This window comes from Dermacentor silvarum, chromosome 8 (assembly GCF_013339745.2).
Source record: "Dermacentor silvarum isolate Dsil-2018 chromosome 8, BIME_Dsil_1.4, whole genome shotgun sequence".
NCBI classification, from domain to species: domain Eukaryota; kingdom Metazoa; phylum Arthropoda; class Arachnida; order Ixodida; family Ixodidae; genus Dermacentor; species Dermacentor silvarum.
This window is the reverse complement of record NC_051161.1, coordinates 76,893,988-76,921,582: the sequence shown is the minus strand read 5'-3', so window position 1 is coordinate 76,921,582 and position 27,595 is coordinate 76,893,988. Positions and strand designations below refer to the sequence as shown.

The 27,595-nt window shown below is 46.7% G+C and overlaps 1 protein-coding gene across 3 annotated transcripts in view; it reads left to right on the top strand.

Moving 5' to 3' along the window:
* The window catches only part of LOC119461467 (uncharacterized), a 32,073-nt gene extending 12,341 nt beyond the window's left edge, over positions 1 to 19,732 (top strand). For all 3 annotated transcript variants that reach the window (XM_049672732.1, XM_049672731.1, XM_037722783.2), the window contains 8 exons: positions 51 to 127; positions 5,354 to 5,487; positions 6,021 to 6,117; positions 8,415 to 8,528; positions 9,391 to 9,506; positions 13,665 to 13,799; positions 16,782 to 16,979; positions 17,701 to 19,732. In XM_049672732.1, coding sequence (XP_049528689.1) covers positions 51 to 127; positions 5,354 to 5,487; positions 6,021 to 6,117; positions 8,415 to 8,528; positions 9,391 to 9,506; positions 13,665 to 13,683 — 557 coding nt within the window. In that variant the 3' untranslated portion in view covers positions 13,684 to 13,799; positions 16,782 to 16,979; positions 17,701 to 19,732. The remainder of the gene's footprint in view (positions 1 to 50; positions 128 to 5,353; positions 5,488 to 6,020; positions 6,118 to 8,414; positions 8,529 to 9,390; positions 9,507 to 13,664; positions 13,800 to 16,781; positions 16,980 to 17,700) is intronic.
* The last annotated feature ends 7,863 nt before the right edge of the window (positions 19,733 to 27,595 follow it).

Here is a 27,595-nt window from a genome sequence, read left to right as displayed (position 1 = left end):
TCATTTCTTTTGGGTGTGTGTGTGTGTGTGTGTGTGTGTGTTTACCACAGGTTCGCCAAATGAAAAGCCTACCGAAATCGTTGCCTTGGAATGTGAGGAAAGCGATTCTGCTCTTCGCTCACCTCAGGTCAGTATTCACTCATCTGTAACAAAAAGATATTCCAGCGTGCATCTATGTTATACTATTATATTGCATGAAAAATGGCCAACACGAACCGTTTGCTCTGTGTTCACAATGTGCGGAAAGATTTTGTTCCCTGTGGACAAAAACCTTAGGCGGAGAGAAAGTTTCCTGTGGTAAAGAAAACGGTGAGGGCACCTAGCTTCGGAAATTGATGAACATCTGAATACAGCATTTTCTTCAGCAGGCAAACAAGTAAACCATTTTTTTTTGTTTTGTCACATGTTGTGAGAACACATGGTCGCGAGAATGAATACAAAGACCAGTGACGGCTTCTTAGAGCAGGCGCATAATGACAAAATCGTCATTTTAGCTGTGAAGCACGATTTGCAGCATACTTACTGCGAAATATTTGTTTTAAATGTGTTGAAATATTAGGCATTGAGATTTCATCGATGCGCCAGTGAATGAATATGAGAGCTGAAACGATTCAGTATTTTGAAACGGAAAATAAAAAAACTGCTTTTACGAAAGAAGTTTTACTTCATGTCACCAAAAAAACTTGCTCAAAGTGCTTCAGGTCCTTACCTGAGCCATCACCGTACCATTCTCAGAACTTGTTCCAATTGAACATGCCTTGCAAACTCGTTGACTACAATCCGTAAATTGCGATATGTGGCGTAAATTAATTCGTTAAGAGCCTCATTAGTGATTTTTTGTTTACTAGAAGATTATGCATTTAGATTTCTCGTGCGAGCAATGTCCGCCGCTTCGAGTAATCCAGCCCAAGGACTACAGTTATGCTATCTGCCACAGGTGATTTCTAAAATTCTGTATGGTCTAAAAAACCAAACAAACAAACACCCCATATACCGTTCCTGCATATCACCATTTTGTCGATTGTTAGCTGGCAATGCTTGACATAACATTTGGATTACCTGGACATTTTCAGCTCTATACAGATGTGCTCCTTGTACGCAGTACTATGTGACCTGTACGTATTCGCAGATATGATACATTCCATGCCTGCCGCCATGAAACTATTATGCCTATGGTTTCAAATTAGAGGGATCGCCAATGTTTGGCATACCAGAGTTTTTCTCTTTTACATCACGGAAGAAACGTTTCGTATAGCGAACAACGGGCGAAAATTCCGTACTTTTAGGAGTATTACGTCCGCATATGTCACAAAATGGCGACAGCCTGCTTTATTAGGGACGTTATTACCATAGTTATTATATGCGTCAAATATTGAGTGACTGAGACAGAAGCGAAGGAAAGGTAAGGAGCTTAGGTTTTTGTTTGGTAGGAGTGCCTGCTGACCCTGCTGAACAGGCGGTTTCATAAGCAACCTTTTTTTTTTTTTTTCACCTGCTCGTACGGTATGTCAATGAAATGGACTTGAGAGAGATTCCAGAGATGCGCGAGAATATGCGCGCACCGCAAATGTAAGAACTAGGGACAGACGCTCACGACAATACTGGCGTATGCTTCTAGCGCATGCTAAGTGAAAATTCGGCACCTACTGGCCCCTACACAACCTGTTTTTCATGTGACGAGAATGATTGGGGACTCCATTTTACTTTAAAAGAGCCTGCAGCGCCCCTTGCTTCGGGCCTGGGCAGCAGGCCACAACTCGCTCCGCGTGCAGCGCCCGTCAAAGAAGAGGAACTTAGCTCCCGGCCACGCAATGTGTGCAGCGCGATATTAAATTTTTAAAAAATGGAGAGAACATTTCGAAACCCAACGCTGTCGGAGCTGGGGCTTCCTCGTATTGGCTCCGACAGATTTGGTGACACGGAAAATAAAACGCAGCTCCAACCCTCCGACATGGATCCGGCCGGCTCTTCCACTCTTCCTGCGGGTGCCGACGTCCAGGGGGGCGCCCGACCTGGCGGTGCGGCGGTGGCCGCGTTGTAAAACACATCAACCTGCCACCATTTTGGCCCAAGATCCCCAGCACCAGGCTCCTGCAGGTCGACATGCACTTCCGTCCACGTCGAATCACCAGCCAAGTTCTTACACCTGGTGTCCTCCTTACCTCCGGACGTCGCCGAGGACTTAGCGGATGTTATCACCTCGCCGGACCCGACCCATCCCTTCGACACGTTGACGGCGGCTATCATTTCCCACAAGTCAGTCCGAGTACAGCAGGCTCCAGCAGCTCCTCACAGCTACAGAGCTTGGTGACAGTCACCCTTCACAGCTCCTTCCACGCTTGCGCCAGCTTCTTGGTGGACTCTCCGCCTTTCAACAGCAGAAGCTGCGGTGTGAGTTGTTCCTCCAGCGCCTACCGCAGAACATGGTCCCAGTTACCTTGTTACAACGCCGTTACCACTCCGCCTCCGGCTACTACCGTAGACCCTATATATGCTCGCGAGCATAGAGGACCGTCTGGGCGTCCTTGTCAGACGTCTCAATGACCTCGCGCCCTTTTCACGCCGATCTTTGAGGTTCCAGTCCCGCAGTCGCTCCCCGGCGCCCCCGTGCTCTCCGGAGCTTCAACCATCCGACGCGCGAAGAGAAAGCTCGTCTCCGGCTGCGTGCTGGTACCACCGCGTATTCAGCACCTCTGCTCCAAGTGCACCCGTCCGTGTCCCTGGTCGGGAAATGCTGCGACCGGCCACTGACAGCGGCAAGTGGTACTGGTCGGAGGACATGCCGCCTATTCTACGCTTCTGACAAGATCAGTGGCTCTTGCTTCCTTGTCGACAAAGGAGCCCAGGTTAGCGTCATGCAGATCGTCGTCGCAGATCTCTTGTGCATGTCGCCGTCGCAACTAACAGACCTGCCCACTCGCAGCGATAAGCTTGGCCATCCGCACATACAGCCAACGGTCTCTTACACGTAACCTTGGATTGCGCCGTACGTTTCGCTGGATTTTCATCGTCGCTGGTGTCTCGCAAGTTGTTCTAGACGCTGACTCCCTCAGTTTCTTCAACCTCGGAGTAGACATGCACACTCATCACCTCATTGATCTCAGCACGCGCCTCTCCATCAACGGCGTACTCTGCACCGCCTCGCCGACGGGGCTTCGAGCTCTCGCACCCGCTTCGCCGAACGCAAAAATCCTCGCTGATTTTACCAATCTTACGAAGCCGCATACCACCGCATCGTGGCCACTGTACCGCCAGTTTTTACTCGGCCCCGTCGACTGTCTGGAGACCGCCTCGCCATTGCTCACCGCGAGTTTAAGCATATGCTTGAACTTGGTATTCTGCGACCTTCCTCAAGCAACTGGGCGTCGCCACTCCACATGGTGCGAAAGAAAGATCCTGGTGGCTGGAGACCATGTGGCGATTACCGCGCTCTCAACGCCCACACCTTACCAGACTGCTGATTACCAGACATCGAATTTGGCTGGGAGCATGATCTAAGACTGACTTAGTGAAAGCTTATCATCAAATATTTGTGGAGCCCGCTCAAGTTCAGAAGACGGCCATTACAACTCCTTTCGGCCAACACTAAAGTTCAGTTGTTAGTCCATACACTTTCCTGTCGCTTTGTCTATTTCTGCCTCTAGATTTTTCCGTTTTTCAAGTTTGCTGGCATTTTCATAATATAACCATGTATAATCTAGCCTAACTAGCCACTTCGATAGTCAACTTCTAACTTCCTAATTACATAATTAGTCTTAATAAACTACAGAAATATTATAATTAGATAAAAGGTGTCCATGAGAAAGCTGTAGAGAAACATGAAAAACACCTGATAAAGCTTCCTGTTGCTCAATACGTGCTACATAAAAGTGTTTTTCTTAACATGAGCCTGCGAATATGCACGGCAATATTGCGTATATTCGGGGGCTTTTTTTCACGCTAGGAAAAACACTTTTATGTAACACGTATTAAGCAGCAGAAAGCTTTATCAGGTGTTTTTCATGTTTCTCTACAATTTTCTCATTGACCCTTTTCATCTAAATATGATATTTCAGTAGTTTTTAGGACTAATTACGTAATTAAGCGGAATGCAAAAAATGTATCCAAGCGACGGCAAACAACACTACCTTGGTTCTCTCCAGCTACGTGGCGTTTGCACATCTTTAAATCTTGGTGCATGATAGTTGGGACACTCTATATAAGCAGATAAAAAGATAGATAACGGAAAGTGCGGGAAATAACCCATTAATATCGAGTTATCAATGCGATGAGCATTATTAGGGTACTTCCCGCAATTTGTGCAATTCACACAATGTGTAATTCTACATTAAATAATGACTTGCAATTACACATGTGTATTAGTTACACAATGCGCAATTCTCCGGTTCACGTTTCTCTCGTGATAGGGATATATTGTTTCTGACACTTGCTATGTTCATTTTATAGCGTCTTCTTACCTTTGCGATATGGGGTATTATATGGTATCGGTAACATTTTGTCTCACATGTGTATTAATTACAAAATGTGTAATTGTACGATTCACTTCTCTCTCGTGAAGTCTTGTTTCTGGCACTTATGATACTTATTTTACGTTTTGTTACCTTTGTGATAGGAAATATTATGCGGTATTGGTGACATTTTGACTTTTTTGCTTTAAACATAGTACGTTATAGTATGTAGTGCATTTGCATGTTACCCATCTAAAAAGGAGTAGCCGACACCATATTTTAGTGCTAACATCTTATTTATTCGCAGCAAAAAAATGAAGAAAAAGAAATGAGAAGCACTTGACAGGTGCTCGGGATCAGCGCTTCTCCTGTACAGTCTTTCTCTTTGTACTTTCTTTTTTCGCGAAGATCTTGCATCTCCTCACCATTCTCTCCTCTCTCCGCTAATGTGGCACACCCTTGACATCCTTTTCACTCTTGCAGGATTGGAGCCGGGGTTTTCGAGTGCTAACATCTGCCTGCACTGTTGGGTCCGCGCCCTTTGTGACTGATGTCACAGTCGGTGTGTGACGTAGCGTTTGCGGAAAATGTAAAGTGATGTTTGACCCATGTGGATAAACTTGCCTTTAGCAGAGAATATCTTTATTTCCTCCACATGTGAGCAGATGGTAGTCAGAATAACCTCCCCCCCCTTCCCCGCCCACAAACACACTTCGTTTTTGTTCTTGGGACGCCACTATTTGCCTATGCTAAAAGGGGCTTTCTACTTAAGTGTAATGTCAGGCATTGAGTAATAATTTTTACGTGATTCTTTTAAGCCTTCTATATTTGCGCAAGATAGGCTTTCGAGTGTCTTGTGCATCCTTTCTTCTATTAAGATAGCTCTTTTTTGTCTTTTTCCTCAGGAAATATTTGACTTCGCCCTAAGGGAGATACGCGAGTTATCACAATGCATTTCCGACCTAAATAACAGAAATGTAACAGAAAGGACCCACCAAAAGAAGTGTCGCCAAATGCGCATCGAAATTGAAGAGCTCATGTAAGTTTCACTATTTTCTGCTGTTCACTATTTCTTTCTATAATTTTCTCACAAGCACGGAAGCGCCAGCATGTGAGCATCATTGCTAGGAGCCGCAAGCCAGAAATTGCCACGGCTTTAAAAAAGGAATAACAAAAGAAAGAAAAGGGCGATATGTCTTTTATACGCCGACAGAAAGTCGTCCATATAAGACAGCGCGCCACTGTTAAACGGAAGCCATATCTTTACGCCTGTTCTAAAATATCGCTCAGACGTAGCTGCATTAAGTGTATGTAGATAAAAAAATACTATTTTCAAGAGCCAATAAGTAAAAAACATGAAAGAAATTAGCAGCTTCTTCCCCTTGCTGCAAACATTGAATCAGGTTGTTTCGCATGAAAGGCTTGTCTTTTTTTTTTTTTTCAAACTTTGCGAATGGTATCGGGGCCATCATGTACATTTCATAATATAGGAGGGTTTTACGATATGCCTTTGTATTTGTTTATAATTTCAAACAACGTTTAATAATGTAGTACTTTTGTTATCTCTTTTAGTACAGATACAACCGATGACCAGAGTGAGCGCACGAGGATGCGCATGGCACTACGCGAAGCATTCGCCTACAATTGTCCTCTGTTTGAGTGGGATCAGGTAAAAACGGGTTATTCCACAAGTCGTATAATTTACTTTGTCAAGCGGCTTCTGATAACAATAGAAGTGTAGCATCCTGGTCTTTTTTGAAAGCAGAAACTCTCGCCTATTCTCTGAAAAAGTGAACATTTATTATTTTGATCTGTAAGTGTATTATGATATTCGCGCGAGAAATTTGGTTTTGTTTGTTACGGTCTCTGAAAAAGTGAACATTTATTATTTTGATCTGTAAGTGCATTATGATTTTCGCGCGAGAAATTTGTTTGGTTTTGTTTGTTACGGTTTTAAGGCAGTAGTGATTCTTGCGAAATATTGCCTGTGACATATTTTAATATATCATATCATTCTTTCTCAATGTATCTTTCGTGTGCATAGTACACCCCATTAGTCATTGCCATAATCTTATTACGCACAGATTTTACTCAGTTTATAGCAACTATTTTTAGGCCCCCTTACAGACACGTCGCATCTACCTCTCGTAATTCAGCGCTCCACTGCCAACTAATTAACACTGACCTGGTGCTATTTGGCCATAATTGGCCCTTGCGTAACAAAACACCACATTCATCATTAGACAACTTCGGCGACTGGGTCGGCGTAGACAGGGTGATGACGGCGGCATGATGAGAGTCGGATCAGGAAACTAAAAATTGGCATAGCTTGCACTGGAGGCGCAATGCTAAAGAGACAGCGGAGCTGATGGACACCATGCCAGTCCTGGCTTTTGGGCTAGGCCAAGCACTACCAAGTCACCCCCAACGTTTTCCAGAATAAATTGATTATTGATCGATTATCGATTAGCTATTTATTGGCTATCGATTGGCTATCGATGACGGACTAAGCTTAAGTACTCCCAACCATACTTAGCTAGACTTTGCCAGGCTGAGCTTCGCTAGTTCACAGGGGCATGTGCCATTGCACTTGGACACTTTCTGCACAACCGCCAGGATCGGCCCACATTTTTTGTCCGCGAAGGACGGACTAACGGCCGGCTTAAACAGCTCTGCCATTAAATGACGGTGATGGAACGACCCCCACGGGATCAGGACCCCGTCCACATACCTAGTGGCCCAAGCAGGTAGACAATTTGGGCCACTGGATCGGCATAAGAGGCCAAATAGATAGTTGATATATAGACATGCTCAAAACGAGTGAAGTCAGCAAAAAGTGCTAATCGCATTAATAAAGTGTCAGCCGGCGCTTTTCTTGGTTCTCACGGCACGAGGAGACGTATCCTTCCCGAAGGCTACACCAGAGAATGCAAACCTTCAGACACCCAAAGCTCTCGCGCGACAGCGCGTGTGTCTCAGAACTACAACAGCTGACGTTCGGCGACGAAACCGCACCTGGGTTCGGTCGCTCGAGTCCTTTGCAACGGCGCCTTTAATCGGCGGTGATGGGCCGACCAGGAAAACGGGCCAAAGGAAGCTATTCACTCTGAAACCGTCGAATGAGTCAGTAAAACGGTGAAGTGTGGTGTCCCGCCAGTTCTTGCGTGTATCCAAATATTTCAGCGCGCTACAAACGATCGCATTCATCAGCAAGACGTGTAACACGTTCGGGACGTCGCCAATAGTTGCGAATTCGACAAGCTCATTTTAATATACAGTACGCAGAGAAAACGCGAGAAGTACTTTGTGCACAAGGTCAGCGAAATCATTCGAATCCGCTTTCGAAACGTCCCGCTGGTGCGCCGAGCTCTTATTCACTCCCACCCTCAGAGAGTGTGGCTACAATGGCATTTGGCAGGGACACATTTTATATATATATATATATATGCGGCCAATGGCCCTGGTGGACATAACCGCGTTGGAACGAATGAATTCGACCAGTTCCATTTCATGGCTTGAAAGACCTTCATACCGAAATGATGTTAGTGGGTTAAAAATGAACACCTCATGAATTGTTTTATGCAAGACACTCGTTCTAGATTTATTCTGAGCACAAAAGAACGTTCGAGGTTTGAAAAATTGTCACTTGACTAGGCGCATGCACATGAGCTTAGTGCCTTCATAGAAGTTGCGAACAAAAACCGCTGCAACTAGACTGTGCGTCTTTTCATATGTGCCTACAATGTTACAAATTATCAGTTTCCTAAGAAATTCCCACAGTTATAGCAAAGCAAACTTAATATTACGAGTCTTCCAGCAGGTCAAACGAACAATGACTTTGTATAATTTGCGCAGTAGGCGCTTAACCTTTTGAATGCTCACAAGGGTAGCTGCAGCATCCTGGATTATCCAGCATTGAACATGGTGACTAACTGTCAGAAATTTTTATTTCTTTTTTTTTTGCAGGATATTGGAGGAAATCACTCAGTAGACAGAACAGTTCCGAAGAACTCGGGAAAAAAGAGTGCTGCTGCGAAACGTAGATCCGGGAACACAAATGCAGACGATGACAAGTTTCAGGTTGGTTTGAGCGTATCGCCTTCATTTCAAGTGAGGGGCAAGACATGTGCATTTGAGTACGTTTTTATTTCATAATTGCCGCGAAGCAGTTTTTTTTTAATCGTAGGTGAAAAATGTGCTTGTCATAAACGATGTTCAACAGAACAAAGACGCAAATCAACGAAAGACAAACGATGCAGCACTTGTTACTGCCCCTTGAGCCATATACAGTGTCCTTTTTTGCATGCAGATGGCTCATTGCTGTAACGCCGTACTGGAACATTGAGTATGCACTCCAATAATGTCATGTTCTCCGTATGCTTCTTACGTGAAACAGACTAAATTTATGTGTAATCCATATTGATTCTCGAATATTTATGCGGAAAGCACACGTAATTATCAGAATGACATACGGAACATTAGCAGGAATTTTCTGTAAAGTTTCCTAGAATATATTAGCGGGAAGTTTGGCGCTGTGACCGTTTAGCCACGATTTGTATAGTATGCGTCTTTCTGCCTTTGCCCTTAGACGTTTTTGTGGGCTTATGGCGACGTTTTTGTGGGCTTATAACCTCGTTGAGCCTAAACGCAACGAGGCTAGTACCCTCCCACAAACGGCGAACAAGAACTTCCGCTGCAGCTAGACCGTAAGGGGTTTTAAATGTTCCTATAATGTCCCAGGTTATCGCTTGCTTAAGAAATTCCTAGAGTTAGAGCGAGGCAAACTAAATATTGGGTCATCGAGCAGGTGAATCGAACGATGACTTTGTATCGTTAGCTCAGTGGGCACCTACATTTTTGGGTGCCTGCGAGAGGCTATAGTTAGAATATCCTGGATCCCCCAGCATTAGATATGACTAAGTGCAGGTAATTTTTTTTGCAGAATGTCGGAAGAAATCCCTCAATGAAGAAAACAGCCAGAAGAACTCTCAAAAAAGGAAGATCGCTGCGTCTGAACTTGGCTCCGCTGACAATAGCCCAGAGTATCGCATGCTTCAGGTTGGTTAAGTAAATGAGCTCCATTCCAGGTGATGCATATATGAATGGACGTTTCTGGGTATTTCTAGTTGTTGATTGCCGTCAAGTAGTTTCGTCTGCGTTCAAGGCGCAAGAAATGTTTGTTATGAACTTTGTGCAAGAGAACTTGTACATCGGGAAAACAAAGGGCGTAGGGCTCTCCCGACACAAACATTTCGGCGCAAGCGCATGCATAGGAAAGAACGCAATTGCTTATCTTAAGAATATTCATGACACGTTCGGACATCTGGTAGCGCCATCGAGCTAGCAAAACGCGGTAAGGATAAAGCAGACCTTACCAAAATTCAACCAGCAGTTACGAATATCTAACTTTTTGTTGCCTGTCATCTCCTTGCTTTCTTTTTCTTTATTTGGCGCTTGGATAATAATACAACCGTCTAGACTTGAACGAGATTGTCATACGGTCATTTTGCATCGAGGAACATGACTGGTTGTGACGACTGCGGCAGCAAAGGAGCTATCGAACATATTAGCACACCTAGGGAGTCGGTCGCGACCGCTTTGACCAAAGTATGTTTTGACCTGCCTCGGCGACTGGCCACTTGCGGAGCAGACAATCCTAGAATTCCGCTGGAACGGCGGCGCGCTGCAGTCGTTTTTACATCAAAAGTGGGATCCCGTGACATGGCTTCGCCGTGACGATCTTATCCCACAGTTTGGGATGATTTCTTTTCGTATGGGTAAGCTTTTCGTAAGTCCGTTTCGTGCCGACAGAAAATTCGGCCCAGCTGTGCGTCGCCGAGCCACGCCACCTCCTCGCATCACACACATGCGTAGGGCGGAGTCTCGCCGCGGCATGCATGCGCTTCGCCTTCCCTCTCCCCAGCCGAGGAGAAGGGAGTGTTCGCTTAGCCGTGACGTCACTGATTTGCTAGAAAGCTCTGAGCAGCTGGCGCGCCGACAGGCGTGCCGCCTCTCTCGTCTAGTAAACGCGCGTGCACAGCTACTATGGGGCGACCGAATAAAGGCAAGAGTTACCAAAACCTAGCAACACTTAGTATGAACCTAGCCGAGCCATGAATAACCTCGAAAAACGTAGCAAAACCTAGCAGCACTTACCGAAACCCGGAACTAGCTCCGCTGTGACCCGAGATTGTACTACTAGTGCGAACTGCCAACATTTTTTTTTTTCGTAGAGATCGCCCATTATCGTTGAGTACTGACTGCCGTATTAAAACAGACAAAAAATATTCTTCGGGGCCTCCTAAATACTTTCGATTACGCTCATCGCGGAATATATCCAGCCAAGGCTGGGATTTGTTCATGCTTTGGTCGGGTTATTCGTTTAGAATGCAGCGACGAGACTTGGTCTACGCGAAACTAAAGTGGCCACATTATTTCGGCAGCTTGAATGAGGTTAGAGATCACTCCTCGGAATTTTGTCATCAATAAGTGAACTTGTCACAGTTTGTCAAAGGTTATCAGCGTTCAAGACACGGCCGGGTTGCACTGGGTAACATTCTCAGTAGTGAAAAAAAAAAAAAAAAAAACGTATTTGGTTAGTTAGAGGGCTGCGCCACACGCGTTGGCTGCGTATGGTGCGACTGAGCGCTGCCGTGTGTTGCGCATGCGCCCTCTCTTGAAAGTGATCTGCGATGGTTTCAGTCTAGATGCGCCGAGGGCTGATAGCTTCCTGTGCGCCGTGTTCTCGTCGCGTAGTTCACGTTGATGAAGCAAGAGGCTGCACGAAGGTCACTTCGCTTGCTGCTGGTGCAGCTCTTCCGGACGCCGGCGTTCTGATAGCGAGTGTCCGCGGTCATCGAGTGAGATGTTTGCCTGTGCGCGTGTTACTCCATGCTTGTTAATTTAGTTAGTACGCAAATGTTTAGAACTTTATGCGGCCGATAAAACTACCGTGCTTACTTTATACAGCTGTCCAATAATTTGCTATCTCAATGGATGCTTCGACTTTTGAGCGACGCTGCGATACTTTTTTTCATCAGCAGCGCAAATTTATAAAGACTGCCTTGAGTACTACGTAATACAAACCTAAGGATAAAATTATGTAAATTTGACAGTAGAAAACAAAAATATGACCACACTCCATCTATCTTCGTATTTTCATGCTTTGTTCTTTTCTCTTCGGGCAGGTCCTACGCTAAAGATAGAAAATTACAATTAGCTGTAATCTGCGTTGTACTGGACAGGGCGCCTGCAAACGAGACACAACCACGTGGAACGATACGCTTCTTATACAGGCTAATAAAGGTGCGCGCTGATCCCGACAGTTCAGAATTTTATGGGCGATAAAACTTAAGAAACTTAAGAAAGCAGCTACAGAGGTCCGAAGACATTGCTGGTAAGTTAAGTGAGGAAGGTGCTTGCAGCATCTAGTTTGCATATGCAGACACTGCAAAATGTTTAAAGTGAACGAAGAACACGGGGTGGGAACAGGAACATAGACGCACAAACAAAGCGCAGTGTGTGCGTCTGTGTTTCATACATGTTCCCGTCCTGTCTTCTTCGTGCAGTTTAAACATTTTGCAGAATTAAGAACCGACTAGCCCCAGCTACTGCAGCTGCATTTCATGGATATAGACGGCCAAAGATAACAATCTGACTGATACGAATGATGCGATACAGGCCTGCGTGTATGGTCTCTGCGAGAAAGTAAAAAAAAAAAAAAAAACGTTCTCACATTTTCCGAACACCTACGACAAGATCAGTTCACATGTTCAACGCAACTAAAAGCTGTCAATTTACGAGATATGTCGCTGTGCCTCGCGCATGACTGGCTGCATTAGTCGCGCATGTCTCGCGTCATGTATTCGGCAGCTTCACTTTTGCGAATGGAACTATTTATTTCTGTACGTGCGCGCTTTCAAATTTGCCACCGGGATTTATCGACCATTGAGATTCAGTAGAAATGTTATTGTGCTTTCTATTTGTGCGATAGTACGTAGAGCAAAATCTGGCACACATCGGCTCGAAGCAACACCGTATATTCTCGTAGTGTGTAATGCTTTAAGATTTAAAAAAATAAAAACATATGCCTTTGCCTACAAGTACAAAAAAACCTACCGAAATTTCGTGGCAGTGCGACGAAAAAAGAGGCGCATGATGACGCTGAAGCAGACGCCCCGTAACGTGAGTCACCTTTAGACGTCATTGAGGCAGTGGTGGCAGGCTGCGCCACGGTGTGTCCTCGTGCCCAGTTCTACACCAGAAGCCGGTCAAGGCGCTATCGAAGTGTTTACATTCGAGTGGCCTATTAAGAAACTTTGATATTCCGAGAGTTTCCGCACTCCCTCCATGTTTTCATTTTACTGCGAAGGGCTAGGTTCTGGCGGATCGCGTCCGCGGACAAAACGACGCGTAGAACAACAAAGTGGGTCAATCCTGGTGATAGTGCAGACAGGGTCCAAGCTCAATAGCACATACCCCTGTGGGCTCGGGGACCTGTAACGCACCCTTGAACTACCTGTGTCACACGTGGGACCCAAAGAGCCAAAAACAATGCGCCCGAGCGATGAACACTGTTGCCCAAACGCTAGATTATGACAATGCGTGTCGAAACGTCTGTGATAAAACGTAATAGTTTACCATGCAATAGCTGCGTCTCATTCTCTCTTGACATAACCATTTCTCTAGCGACGTTATCACTGGCCTCTGAGACTCGGTATGAGTAAGACCCGCGTCGCTCGCTCGGAAGAGGAAGAGCGCGCCTTCAAGGAGCGCAACATCGCGAATGGATGCGAAAGCGAGGAGAGGCCGAACGCGGAGCGGCCCAACGTGCTGCGGCCGATGGTGCAAGGTGGTGTGAATCTAGTCGTCTAAGCTCGCTTTCACTCGCACATACAGCATACGGCGCACGGTGACACAAAGGGAAGTTATGCGTTGTTTTTTCAACCATTTCACATACGCGCCAAATTAACAAAAGCCAACAGCTTCGCTGGTCTTCCATTTTCACATAGTGGAAGGGCTCTGAATGGTTTCGTGTTTTCTTTCTTTCTGAGCTATTCTTTCCGCATTTATTTACCATCTGACCCTTCCCCAATGTAGGGTAGAAAACCAGAAGCTTCCTTTCTGTTTAACTTTTTTGCCTTTCCCATCTTCCAAACTTGCAGTTGTTCTGCAAAAAAAAAAATAATGTTGTTTGTCTGTTTTCCTGCATTCCAGGACCTATGGTCTACACTAGACGAAAGCTCGCAATCGGACATGGAAATAATGAAAAAGCATCTCGAAAACACCTATGAAGAACGCCTAAAATATTATTGCGGCTCCCTGCCCATGTTTTTCTTCCAGGAAGAGCTCGTAAGTACATACTATTAGAGCGCACCTGGCGATACAAGATTGTGTTGATCAGAGCCAGTTTCCGATAATGTTTCCTCGTAATAACCGATTCAATGAGTGAATTTCTTTTTATTCGAAATCTTTTAAATTTAGTTTTTGACGTCTAATTGAATGTTCTTCTCCGTTATAAGCTGCAATATGCTTCGGAAGTTGTTTGTCGGCATATATTTCAAAAGTGGACTAACAAATTGATTAATAACTAACGTGAGGGCGCAATAAACCAGTTTAGTTTGTGATGTGTGGCGCCTAAAACACAGAAAGTGGGCTTTCCTAGCTGTTAGATCATTGGGAACACATTCCCCTGACCAGCTCCCTCAACCCCAACCATGTATATATATATATATATATATATATATAGTTAACTTTATTATGCACGTAAAGAAACTTCGTGGTTTTAGAAGGGTCCCTTTTTTGTGAGTCGTTAGCATTTCCTGCAGGAATGAGAAGCAATAAATAGTGAGACACACATCATTCAAGTACAGTTCACACGCCGTTGATAAAAGACTGTGCCGAAGGGGTCACTGAATTCTGCAGGTTTTTTCCAGGGTCACAAAAGCACGCAAAGCAGTTTGAAGCGAGAGGAAAGTACAGCTATGCATTCATCGCTAGGCTTAGGCTACCCGTACTACTAGAACAAATTAATTGGCTACCTCCTTCTCTTTTGAAAAATATAATCATCCCTGCCCTCTGTATACATTTAAATGTATTGTCTGTGCAGGGTGTTTACATGGAAAATAAAAACAAATTTTGAAGTGAAGAAAGACGGATGAGGGAGCCGCCGCTGGCGCTTCTAATGCACTTGTCCTCCTATTGTGAAGATTTGCAGAAATAAAGCGAAGTATGAATTAAAAGCCGTTCACGTCGACGCCAATAATGATGCATTAAGGGTTTAGCCATAACATTTGCAGTGAAAAGGTAGAGGCAACTCAAACAAAACCTCAAATGATGTGGATAACAGAACTCTGATAATGGCACTTGAGAGGGGGGGGGGGGGGGGGGGGGTGCTCTGAGGAGGTGCTGGCCCCGGAGGTCCCCCGTAGTCGGTGCCTATGAATGAATGAATGAATGAATGAATGATGAAATCCCGGCCATGACGGCCGCATTTCGGTCGGGGTGAAATGCGAAAACACCCATGTACTTAGATTTAGGTGTGCGTCAACGAACCCCAGGTGGTCCAAATTATTCAGGACTCGGGAGTCCCCCAGAACCGCATGCCTCATAATCAGATCGTGATTTTCAAATCAAATCACATTAAATAAATTTTATTCTCCACGTCACATGCTGGATGGTCATTTTGGGCTAAAAACTACTTGCGTAGCTTGACGTGACGCAAAAGACCAGGCAACGCAATAGTACAGCAAACAGTGTGCGCACATGTACTCACATATAATTCCAGCTATTGCTGGAATTCCTCATGGACGAAATAGCTATTAACTGAAAGACAAAGAATATTCCCGTCACGGCGATTTAACAGAATTTGAAAAAAGTTTTAACAGAATGCATTTTAAACAACACTACAATGGCAATACTAGCTGTACAAAACAACGCAACACCAGCCATACAACGTACCATGAGGCTGAATTTTAGAAGATTAACATTTGCTAAGAAAACGAAACAGGTTGTACATTATATACGTGGGACCATAAAAAAAATCAGAATAAAAATAACATCAGATACATAACAAGCGAACGAAGTATGAGCGGCGTTCTTTCCTACAAAAATTTTCGATATTTTTGTATTAGTTCAAAGTGAATGGTAGGTTATGTATTAACGACTGATGTTTATAGAGTGTTCTAACGTTTATGGGGTTTTGGGACGTAAAACGCCATAACTTTTTTTGATGGTTTGACCGAAGGAATGAATGATGGAATGATGCATTTAATGATCGAATAATTGAAGGATTGATTTAATGGATGATGGATTGAATGATTGAATGAATGAGTGAATGATTGGTTTAATGATTGCATGAATGATTGACTAAATTAATGAACGAATCAATTATTGAGTGATGGATTCTGGCCCCGGAGGCCCCCCGTAGTCGGAGCCTGGATGGATTGAATTAATGAACGAATCAATGATTGAGCGATGGATTGAATGAATTCGTTATCAATCCGCCGTTATCAGCGCAAGTGGTTCTTTTGTGCACGCACTGATAATGCATCGCGTTTCCATGCCTCACACAAGCCTCCAGCGTATGTTTTAACAATATCGGGTTATTTTATTTCGCACGTAAGACGTGCCTGCACTTTTATTGCTCGCCACTAGTGGTTTACAGCCGCAGAAGCATACGTCATGAATTGTGCTATTCACAACTCGGCCTAGGCCACTTTTTGTAAACTGAAAAGTTTGGAAGAAGTGGCTGGGTAACCGTGCACAAAACGTTATTCGTTTAATCAAGGTCATCTTCTAGAATCTGCACTTTTTGGTCCTAGTTTAATCTAACACGGTCAGGCAAATCGTGAGCGCACTTCCACCTACTGAGCAAAAAATTTAATTATGCGGTTTTACGTGCCAAAACCACTGTATGATTATGAGGCATGCCGTAGTGGGGGACTCCAGAGTAATTTGGACCACTGGCATTCTTTAACGTGCACCTAAATCTAAGCACACGGGTGTTTTCGCATTTCGCCCCCATCGAAATGCGGCCGCGGTGGCCGGGATTCGATACCGCAACCTTGTGCTTAGCAGCCCAACACCATAGCCACTAAGCAACCACGGCGGGTATATGTCTCAATGTTCAGTCGACGAGTAGTTCCTGGCGTTTAGTACCTCGTATTCGGTAGGGAGCGCTCGAAATCGGTACAGGAATTTATGTGGGATAAGCAAAAATCAAACCGATAATCGCTGTTCCGCATTCACTGAGTCTTTTTGGAGCAGTCTGCCGCGTCCATCTTGTGACTCACCACACCACTAACTTCATTTCCTTGATTATTTCTCCTGTAGCTCTGCAAGGAAGCTGAACTTCGATTTGGCTCCGAGATCAGCATCTTGGAAGAGAAGCTAGTTGATGCGGTGAGAGTGTTCTCAGAGGACGATGAACTGTTTCCAAGAACCAGCTCAGGGAACCAGCAGCGACAGGCCACATTTATAGACGTGTGTCGGTTCTTGGAAGAGGGTGATGACCCTCCACTAATTACTGAGGTTTGTCAGCAAGCTTTTTTTGTCGTTATTAACAACTGTGAGCTAGGTGAAAATGGCTAGCTGCTGCTCGATTCCGCTCTTAAGCTCAAACAGTGGAGATGTAATTACAGTGTGCCTTTCTATAAGTACGGGAACCTAAAAACCGCTATAATGCTTTTCACGGGCGCTGATGCTTTGTATCTTCATAAAAAAGACCATCGATTACCGCCTTCCACCTCAGTGTACGATGTGCTGCTGTTCATGTGCTGAGCAACAAACGCCGCCGCGGCCGTGGTTTAATGTTGACACTCCACGTGATATTTGAGGCCTTATCTAATTTTTAAGTACGGGAGCTAGCTTCGCGAGTAGGTACATCTGCATTATCTCTTGAAGTGCGAACGAATCAATATGGACAAAGAAAGAAGACGAAACGCGAGCGCTGCCTCGCGGCTAAAGGTTTATTGCTTACAAACACCATACATAAAGAGCACGTTTCGCTGTTTGGTTGAAGGTATACTAGAGGGTGTGCAGGTGTACGGTGGCGTACGTATTCATATATATATATATATATAATGTGTGTGTGTCTGTGTGTGCGTGTGTGTGTGTGGTGTTTGTAAGCAATAAGCTTTCCAGTCTCGAGTCAGCGATCGTGTTTTGTCTTGCTTCGTTGTCTAATCTGGCAAAGAGGGGCTTTATGAGTCCGCGTACTCAATAACTGCTGTGCTGCGCAAATCATTTGCAGGCTCCAGTGGACACAGAAAAAGCAATTGGCATTGATGACTCGCCGAACATGGTCGCGTGGCACCCCAACTTTAAGATTTATATCAGCAGCCCGAAAGGGGTTATCTCACTCACTGACAACCGTCTCGAGCGAGTACTGGTATACTGCCTGGCGGTCTACTACATAATGGACCTTGGGTACCCGAGAGCCTACCAACGAGTTCTGTACGTACTGCAGACACTTCTGTTTCCAAGCGACCGTCTGCCCGATATACCCGTGACTGCCAATATGCGTTACTTTTTAGACTTGTTAGAACGAGAATTGAGAAGCAAGAGAGAGCCACAGTCACACTAAAAACTTTACTCGAATTGAGGTGCTATATCGCCGATGTGTTGTTAAAGCACTCATGTAGGCCTTTACTTATCTCCATCTTGGATTGGCTGCTGACCAAGGGCACCCTGGCCGGATGGTCCCATTAAAGCCCGATAAGGCGCTCCACGTGTGTGGATCCTCGTTGCAAGTTAAATGTTCATTTCTATGTCTCTCGTCAACTTGTTCCAGATAGGCGACAAGCGTATTTAAAGGTCCCGTGCTGAGGTGCTTAAGAAAAAAAAGAAAAAACACATAGAGGTAGACTTTGACATACTCGTTCTATTCTTTCATTATGAGAGGACAACACTGGCGTCAATGCTCTTGTCTAACGCTTAACACCCGTTGTTTAACATGAGGCTCCATAATCAAAGAAACTGGCGTGATTAAATCTCTCCACAAACATAGCTTCACAGTTAGTGAAAATAAACAATAGAAAACGTGAGCTGTCAGGAGGCCGCAATTTCTGTTTTTAAAGACCACACGCATCGCCTGTTTTCTGTATCGTGACAAATGGGGGAATATTCCCATGAAGGAGCAAATTGTTCGAAACTACTTTTGGTATCCTCGTGAAGCCATTATATGTATTCTCCCCTCAAGCCACTATAAGCATTCCTATTTTTTTGCAAATGTAAACAAGGTCTGGAGAGGTCCCTTGTTGTCTTCTGTCTGTGTTCGCCATGCTAAATAGGAGACTCAAAGAACAATTTCTTGCTTTTCTCTTCCAGAATACTTTTTGGGGGACACGGTTGCGGTGACACTTGAAAGCCTCTAAAATGAAAGGCGCGCGTTTTTAATCTACATTGTTGACTATCTCTTGCTTTTAAACTGAGAGACCTAAAAAAAGTGGTTGCTGATAACTTATTTTAAGTCACCATCCTTGTATTGTTAAACCACGCAAGCAACTACAGCAGGATCACGAATTCTGTACTTTCATTTTTCGTTTGTTACGTCTGTCATACGGCATCATACGGAAAACTTTTTTGTTTTATTTTCTCGAACCATGGGCTATGAATCTATCCTTTACCTTCAGCGATACTGGGGTGCTCAAGTAATCAGTAAGCTCAAGAGTGTCATATATTTGTCACAACCCTTTCTGAGTGATGCACTTGCTGTGATTACAGCCGAATTTCTAGTCATGTCGCGTGGTGGGAGTCGTACGTTCAATATATTAGCTTCATTTTTATTTCACGAGTTCATAGGCAAAATTGCAGTAGCGGTACATGGTTTAAATTTGAAGCAGCAAACAGGGTTATGGTCTTTCCAGTGCAAAATCATTAGTAGTGTGTTACCTTACCATTTTATTCAAATGTGAAGTGATGCAGTGGTTGTAAGCGCCGATGTGGTCGAATGCTCAAATTATAAGTGGTCTTGTTCAAGACCGCAACGTTATATATTTCAATTTAGTGAACTGTGTATTTTGGACAGCCTGAGAATTTTCTGCACTGAATTCATTACGTAATACGTTTACACCGAAAACAATTTTTTGCGAAGGATGATTTGTGAAATTATGTAGTACTGTACTCTGTCTGAAAGAGATATGTTTAGCTCAAAAGAGCCGTATGTGGTTCTTTCTTGTGCGTAATCTCTTCTAATTTTTAACTAATGAGCTTTTTATTATAATGTCATGCTTTTACCTGGAACTTGCCTTTATGATGAATATATGAATAAAGCTTTTTATTTCACAGAATTGCTAGTGTTATTTCATTCTTGTTATTTTATGTCTCCTTTGTCTCCCGTGAATCGACATCTGGTAGCTATATGCAGGAAGCGATTTCACCAGCACAACTAGTGAATGACTTTGCGGATTGTTGGACTACAGCATGTGGTGAAGTATTGCAGTAAGTACGCTTACGTCATGATGAAGGTGACAGGAAGGGTTGGATCACGTGCGCACGATGATATTTGTATCGCCCTGCTCATGCTACGCAAAAACTGAAATGTTTTCGTGGATGCTTGAATACAATAAAACGATTGCTCTAAAACCCAAATCCCCCCCCCCCCCCCCCACTTGGCCTTCAATTTGTGCAGTAAACACTGACTCATTGGAAACCTATGTATTGGTGAATGTATTTTTTTTTACAAGTTAGACCATTCTTCGAACTTCGTTTGCTCTAACCTTATTTCGCCTGACTACTGCGCACAAGCTGAACATTTCCTTACTAATTAATTTTTGAAATATTCTGGTGAGAAAAGGTTGTACGCCAAAATCAGTTTTCTCTCGTTCACTTTGCTGTAGAGACGTTTACAGCATCTTTCCTAGAGTTCATGTGAAGCCCATTACACTTTCATATGATGGTTATTCGAAGGTATTTTCGTAGTTTAGTCACACGACCGCGGCAAAACGTGCATTGTTTGTAACGCGTCCACTTCAGGAGTGTGTTTAAGTTCCAGCTTTCTGCCCTTTATACCACCCTGTCATGGAGTATGACCAACACGGTACACCATGCACAAAAATTGTTCAAAGCACAGTACTGCATGCGCCACCTGGAAAACCACGGCACCGCCATAATTAACTTTCACAGATAGCCATCAACCGTTGAGAGAAGTGTTTGTGAAAACTATAGGCTACGTATAGATATCACTCTCATCGAGGTTGTATTATCTTTACATTAGAAGGAAACATTTCAAAGTATCCCATGCGCCAGGACACCGCTAGTTTTCAAGGGTTTCATGTAACCCTTAGAAGAGATATGCACGAAAGTATTATAATGTTCATATTTGTTAAATGATATCGTTGGAGGAATGCCTTGCGATTGTGTTGACATCGCGAAAGTTTAATGTTTATCTTACGGCAGCTCTTTCGCCATCCATACAGATCACATAGCGTAATAAGACTTGATCGCTCGTAGAAATCAGCTGATCGTCTAGCGTTGTAGGCGATAACAGCTTAGCGCTGCAATTTCACCCACCGATTGATTTCACCATTCGGAATGATTCGCATGTCAAAGTGGCCGGCATGCTGTCGCGAGCGCTGCTGCTAGAATCTCCGGCGGAACTGGTGGCACTTTTGTTCACACCCGTGGACAATTGACTGTGGATGGCGTACACTGGCGAGCTGGGACGACGTAATGCGGCGTAATGCGACGAAGCTCTGCTTCCAAGAGTGTGTGAGTAGCTAGTGAGTCAGTAGCGCGGCTAACATCAGAACCGGTGGTATGCAGCATCAGGCCTTCTGTAGGTGGTTGGGAGATGCTTAAATTGAAGGTAGGTGACCACCTCATCACATTTGTCTAGTGTCTTGATTGGGAACTTGCTCGACAAGGCATTGTGCACTTCGAGCCATGCACACTCGTGATCAACCAGGTTAAGGCCCTAAGCGCACCTGTAAGTGCTAGCATAGAATGTCTAGCACGTGGCTGCATCATACCTGGAGACCTGTGGCACACGACAGTGCAGGCGCACGGTTGATTGAACAGTGCTTCATTATAAACAATCTACTCTAAACAGTTTCTGCTGAAGCCAGTCATCTTTGACGGTGCTGAGAGCCTTCCGTCAACCTTCGGCCTTGTTCTTAGCCAGAAAGCAGAGCTACAGCGGCGGCCTGACTCGGTGCTTACACCACCGGCTGACAGCAGCGCTACAATACGCGTGTTCAGCGATCACGGCCAGCCGGCGGGAAAATGTCGAGCATCTTGGTTGTGCACACAATACTGATCTGCATATCGGGACGTGCAGCTTGTCTTCCCGCAAAAGGCCGTGGTCACTTGCTGTATTAAGCGCAAGTTTTTCCGGGACCGCCTTCGAAGCGTAGAACTTGAAACATGAAAACGAATTGAGATCATTCGGCAGGGCTAGGTCGCGAATATTAAGACTCCGATGGCAGTATATGTATTGCAATGAATCGCGAAGATCTCGTATACAACATAACAGAGCGAATTTCGTGAAGACAGTTGTCACGTAACTTTTTGAAAATGATGCGCGTCTCTATATTGACACGTATAGATGTTTATCTTTCACCGGTGGCCGCTTTCCACCGGCTAACAAATGTTAAACGTTATCGCTCGGCGCAGGACGCGCCTGTATCGGAAGTTTCTAGAACGTTATCGATGCTTCTTTCCATTGCCTGTTTTCACCGACGCTTATGTTATCTGATTGCATGACTGACGCGAATTCTCTAGAACTTTCTGGAAGACACGCGGGCATCAGGGATTAATCTAGAACCTTCGATGACTCAGGTATAAAAGCCGACGCGTTTCGCCGCTGATCAGATTTTCGACGATCGCCGACTGTGTTCGCCGTTATCGTTGTGCTTTGAGTGTACCTTGCTTTTGTGGGCACAGGTTCGCCCAATAAACAACCAGTTTCGTTGTACACAGTTTTACGACTGTTTTCTTCAGCGTCACTACTACGTGACATCTGGTGGAGGTGCTTTTGTGTCCATGCAGCGGACACCCCCGCAAAGCCGCGACCCAAGCCCGAAACCGGAGGACGAGACCAACATCGCCAAGGACCAGCGAGCTAGCCGTAGGCAGCAAGGTCTTTTGCCAGAATACGGACTTCTTCCCGAGAAGACCACAGCGATCAAGGCCAAGTCAACGACCTCAATGGCAGCCCCAGCGTCCCCCATCCTGCTGCAGCAACCTCGGGAGCCACCGACCTTCCGTGGATCATCAGCTGAAGACCCTGAAACATGGCTGGAGACGTACGAGAGGACCGCGACATTCAACAAATGGAGCGACGATGACAAGCTGCGCCATGTCTATTTTTCGTTGGATGACGCTGCTCGGACATGGTTTGAGAACAGGGAGACCACCCTGGTGACTTGGGACCTATTTCGCGAGAACTTCGTGAGGACCTTCACGAGTGTCGTACGAAAAGAAAGGGCTGAAGTTCTCCTGGAAACCAGAGTTCAATTGCCGAACGAGAGCATCGCGATCTTCACGGAGGAGATGACTCGCCTCTTCCGCCACGCCGACCCCGACATGTCTGAAGAAAAGAAAGTTAGGTTCTTGATGCGGGGCGTCAAAGAGCATCTATTCACTGGATTGATGCGCAACCCGCCCAAGACTGTGGCAGAATTTGTTTCGGAGGCGACAACCATCGAGAAGACGCTTGAAATGCGAGCCAGACAATACAACCGCCGTGCGCTGACAAACTACGCCGAAGCTCAAGCTCTAGGCGCCGACGACCTGCACGAGACGATCAGAGCTGTTGTACGGGAAGAACTACAGAAATTATTCCCAAGGTCGCAGCCTCAGGTGACTTCAATCGCCGACATAGTTAAAGAAGAGGTTCAGCGATCTCTGGAAGTGCCAGAAGCTCCGGCATCGCCTCAACTACAGCCGCAAGCGATGACCTACGCCGCCGTCGCCCGTCGTCACGGCCCCCCTCCGCGCTCGCGCCAGGGCCCCGTAACGCCGCAGTTCCGTCGTCCACCACCGCCGCCGCCAGCACGCCCGCCCGTCGCCCAGCGCAGCTACCAGCGGAAGACAGACATTTGGCGCGCCCCCGACCACCGCCCGCTCTGCTATCACTGCGGGGAAGTCGGCCATGTCTACCGCCGATGCCCATACCGCGAGATGGGCCTACGAGGGTTCGCCGTCAACGCGCCACGTCCACAGCTTGGCGAGCGACCACGCGACATCGCTGACTACCTCGCCGGAGCCCAGTTCCAACCACGACGACCCTCACGCTCGCCGTCACCAGGACGTTACCTGTCGCCGCAGCGCCGACCATACACTGGCCCAGCGCGGGGCCGGTCCGTGAGCCCCTATCCGGGAAACTAAAGGCAGCAACCGATGGAGGTGCGGTTGCTGTACGACGCAATACCGAAGATCCTCCGCCGCCACCGACGACGACAACTCACGCATCATCACAACGAGGTACCAGCACACCGCCTAGCAAGAGCCTTGACGACAACACTTCGCCGCCGAAAGAAGACCTACCGACGCGACGTAGCAGCAGCGAAGCAAGCCGACGTAGCCGTGATCCGACGCCACGACTTAACCGCAACGCCAGACGACGGTCTACTGACTTAGACGTGGTAATCGATGGTCATAGCGTCACCGCTCTCGTCGACACTGGAGCTGACTATTCCGTCTTCAGTGGCCCGTTCGCCGCCAAGTTGAAGAAGGTGAGGACGGCCTGGCAAGGACCTGATATCCGGACAGCGGGAGGCCACCTAATAACGCCGGCTGGAATCTGCACAGCGCGAGTCACGGTTAACAATCGCACTTACCCGGCGAGCTTCGTAATCATGCAGCACTGCTCCAGGGACGTCATCCTAGGTATGGACTTTCTAAACCAACATGGTGCAGTCATCGATTTAAGGTCCAAGTCAATAACGCTTTCAACGGACAACGCGATACCACCGGATACAGACATCAGTTACCATGCCTTGAATGTGCTAGAAGAACAAGTCACCGTTCCGCCTCGCTCCAGTGTAATGATTTTCGTCGGTGCCGAAGTGCCTGCAGATATGGAGGGCGTCATCGAGGGCGATCATCACTTACTGCTCGATCGTGAAATTTGCGTCGCTAGAGGCATAGCTAAGCTACGTGAAGGGAAAGCAAGAGTGATGCTCACGAACTTCAGCGACGAATACAAGCACATTAACAAAGGCACAACGGTCGCCTACATCGACGAAATAGTACAAGCCGGCAGTGCTTTTGCCTTCACGGATTCTAGTGCACCTGCAACGAAGACTGTAGTACTTGAACCAACTTTCGACGTCAATCAGAACCTTCCTTGGCATAAGAAAGAACAGCTAAAAGCTCTGCTCCTGCAATACAAGGACTGCTTCTCGTCGTCGTCAAAAGTTCGACAAACCCCGGTCGCCAAGCACCGCATCATAACCGACGAATATGTCCGCCCACTCCGTCAGAGCCCGTACCGAGTTTCGGCGCGCGAACGCGAGGCCATAAGGCAACAAGTCGACGAAATGCTACGCGACGACATCGTCCAGCCGTCCAAGAGTCCGTGGGCGTCCCCCGTGGTGTTAGTGAAGAAGGATGGAACCCTACGTTTCTGCGTCGATTATCGTCGCCTCAACAAGATCACGAAGAAGGACGTATACCCTCTCCCACGGATTGACGACGCCTTGGATCGACTCTACAACGCAAAGTATTTTTCGTCGATGGACCTCAAAACCGGCTACTGGCAAATCGAAGTCGACGAGAGAGACCGGGAGAAGACTGCCTTTATAACACCAGACGGACTGTTCGAGTTCAAGGTCATGCCGTTTGGTCTTTGTTCGGCACCTGCGACTTTCCAACGGGTCATGGATACAGTACTGGCAGGCTTGAAGTGGCAGACTTGCCTCGTCTATTTGGACGACGTCGTTGTGTTTGCCTCAAGCTTCGAGGAACACCTCCGGCGCCTTGAAACAGTTCTTCAAGCTATCAAGACCTCCGGACTCACGTTGAAGCCAGAAAAGTGCCGCTTCGCATACGAGGAGCTCTTGTTTTTGGGCCATGTCATCAACAAGTCTGGAGTGTGCCCTGACCCACAGAAAACGGCGGCCATCACTGACTTTCCTCCGCCCGCCGACAAGAAGGCAGTGCGTAGATTTCTTGGCCTGTGCGCCTATTACAGGCGCTTCGTCAAGGACTTTTCCCGGATCGCCGAGCCACTGACATACCTCACGAAGGCCGACGTCGAGTTCAAGTGGGAGACGCCGCAAATCGAAGCATTTGAAGAACTGAAGCGACGCCTGCAATCGCCGCCCATTCTTGCGCATTTCGACGAAAACGCCGATACCGAAGTCCACACCGACGCAAGCAGCGTAGGACTCGGCGCCGTGCTTGTGCAGAGGACTGACGGAATAGAAAGGGTTGTAAGTTACGCTAGCCGGTCGCTATCGTAGGCGGAATCAAATTATTCCACAACAGAAAAGGAGTGCCTCGCCATCATCTGGGCTACATCAAAGTTTCGCCCCTACCTCTATGGCAGGCCCTTCAAAGTTGTAAGTGACCACCACGCCTTGTGTTGGCTAGCTAACTTGAAGGATCCTTCAGGTCGCCTCGCACGATGGAGTCTGAGACTTCAAGCATTCGACATCACCGTCGTCTACAAGTCCGGCCGAAAGCATTCTGACGCCGACTGCTTGTCTCGCGCCCCCGTCGAACCGCCGCCACAGGACGACCAGGATGACGACACTTTCTTGGGACCCATCAGTGCCGACGAATTCGCTGAACAACAGCGAGCCGACCCGGAACTAAGGAGCCTTGTAGACTACCTAGAAGGCAAGACCGTCACTGTGCCGAAGGTGTTCAGGCGAGGATTGGCGTCGTTTTTCTTGCAAAACGATATTCTCCTAAAGAAGAACTTTTCGCCTCTCCGAGCCAACTACCTCCTCGTGGTGCCCTCAGCGTTGCGTCCAGAGGTTCTGCAAGCTCTCCATGACGACCCAACGGCTGGACATCTCGGTTTTTCCCGCACGCTCGCGAGGATACAAGAAAAATACTACTGGCCTCGCCTCTCTGCCGACGTCGCCCATTACGTAAGGACATGTCGAGACTGTCAGCGACGCAAAACACCGCCGACAAGGCCAGCCGGACTTCTACAGCCGATCGAACCACCTCGCCGACCATTCCAGCAGATCGGGATGGACTTACTTGGGCCTTTTCCGACGTCGACGTCCGGGAATAAATGGATCGTCGTAGCTACGGACTACCTCACCCGCTACGCCGAAACAAAAGCCTTGCCCAAAGGCAGTGCCGCCGAGGTAGCCCGATTCTTCGTTGAGAACATTCTCCTGCGTCACGGTGCTCCAGAAGTCCTCATCACCGACAGAGGCACGGCCTTTACGGCAGAACTAACTCAAGCCATCCTGCGATACAGCCAGACAAGCCATCGCCGGACCACCGCCTACCACCCGCAGACGAATGGCCTCACCGAGCGCCTAAATAAGACCATCGCCGACATGCTGGCAATGTACGTCGACGTCGAACACAAGACGTGGGATGCCGTCCTTCCGTACGTGACCTTCGCGTACAACACGGCCGTGCAAGAAACGACGCACATGGCGCCGTTCAACCTGGTTTACGGAAGGAACCCGGCAACGACGCTTGACGCCATGCTACCGGACGTCACCGATGAGGAAAATCTAGACGTTGCCACCTATTTGCAGCGTGCCGAAGAAGGTCGACAGCTCGCCCGCCTGCGCATCAAGAACCAGCAGAGGACCGACAGCCGACACTACAATCTTCGACGACGCTACGTCGAGTACCAGCCCGGAGACCGTGTTTGGGTCTGGACTCCGATACGCCGACGAGGACTTAGCGAAAAACTCTTACGTCGCTATTTCGGACCATATAAGATCATCCGACGTATTGGCGCACTGGACTATGAGGTCGTGCCAGACGGCATTTCGCAATCACAGCGGCGCCACGCACGACCCGAAGTCGTCCATGTGGTGCGTCTTAAGCCTTTCTACGCCCGCTGACGAACTTAGGTACTTTGTTACTTTATTTTTTTTCTTTATTACGTGTGGTTTTGTTTTCGCTTTCACATTTGTTTGTAGCATCGGGACGATGCTTTTTAAGGGGAGGGTATTGACACGTATAGATGTTTATCTTTCACCGGTGGCCGCTTTCCACCGGCT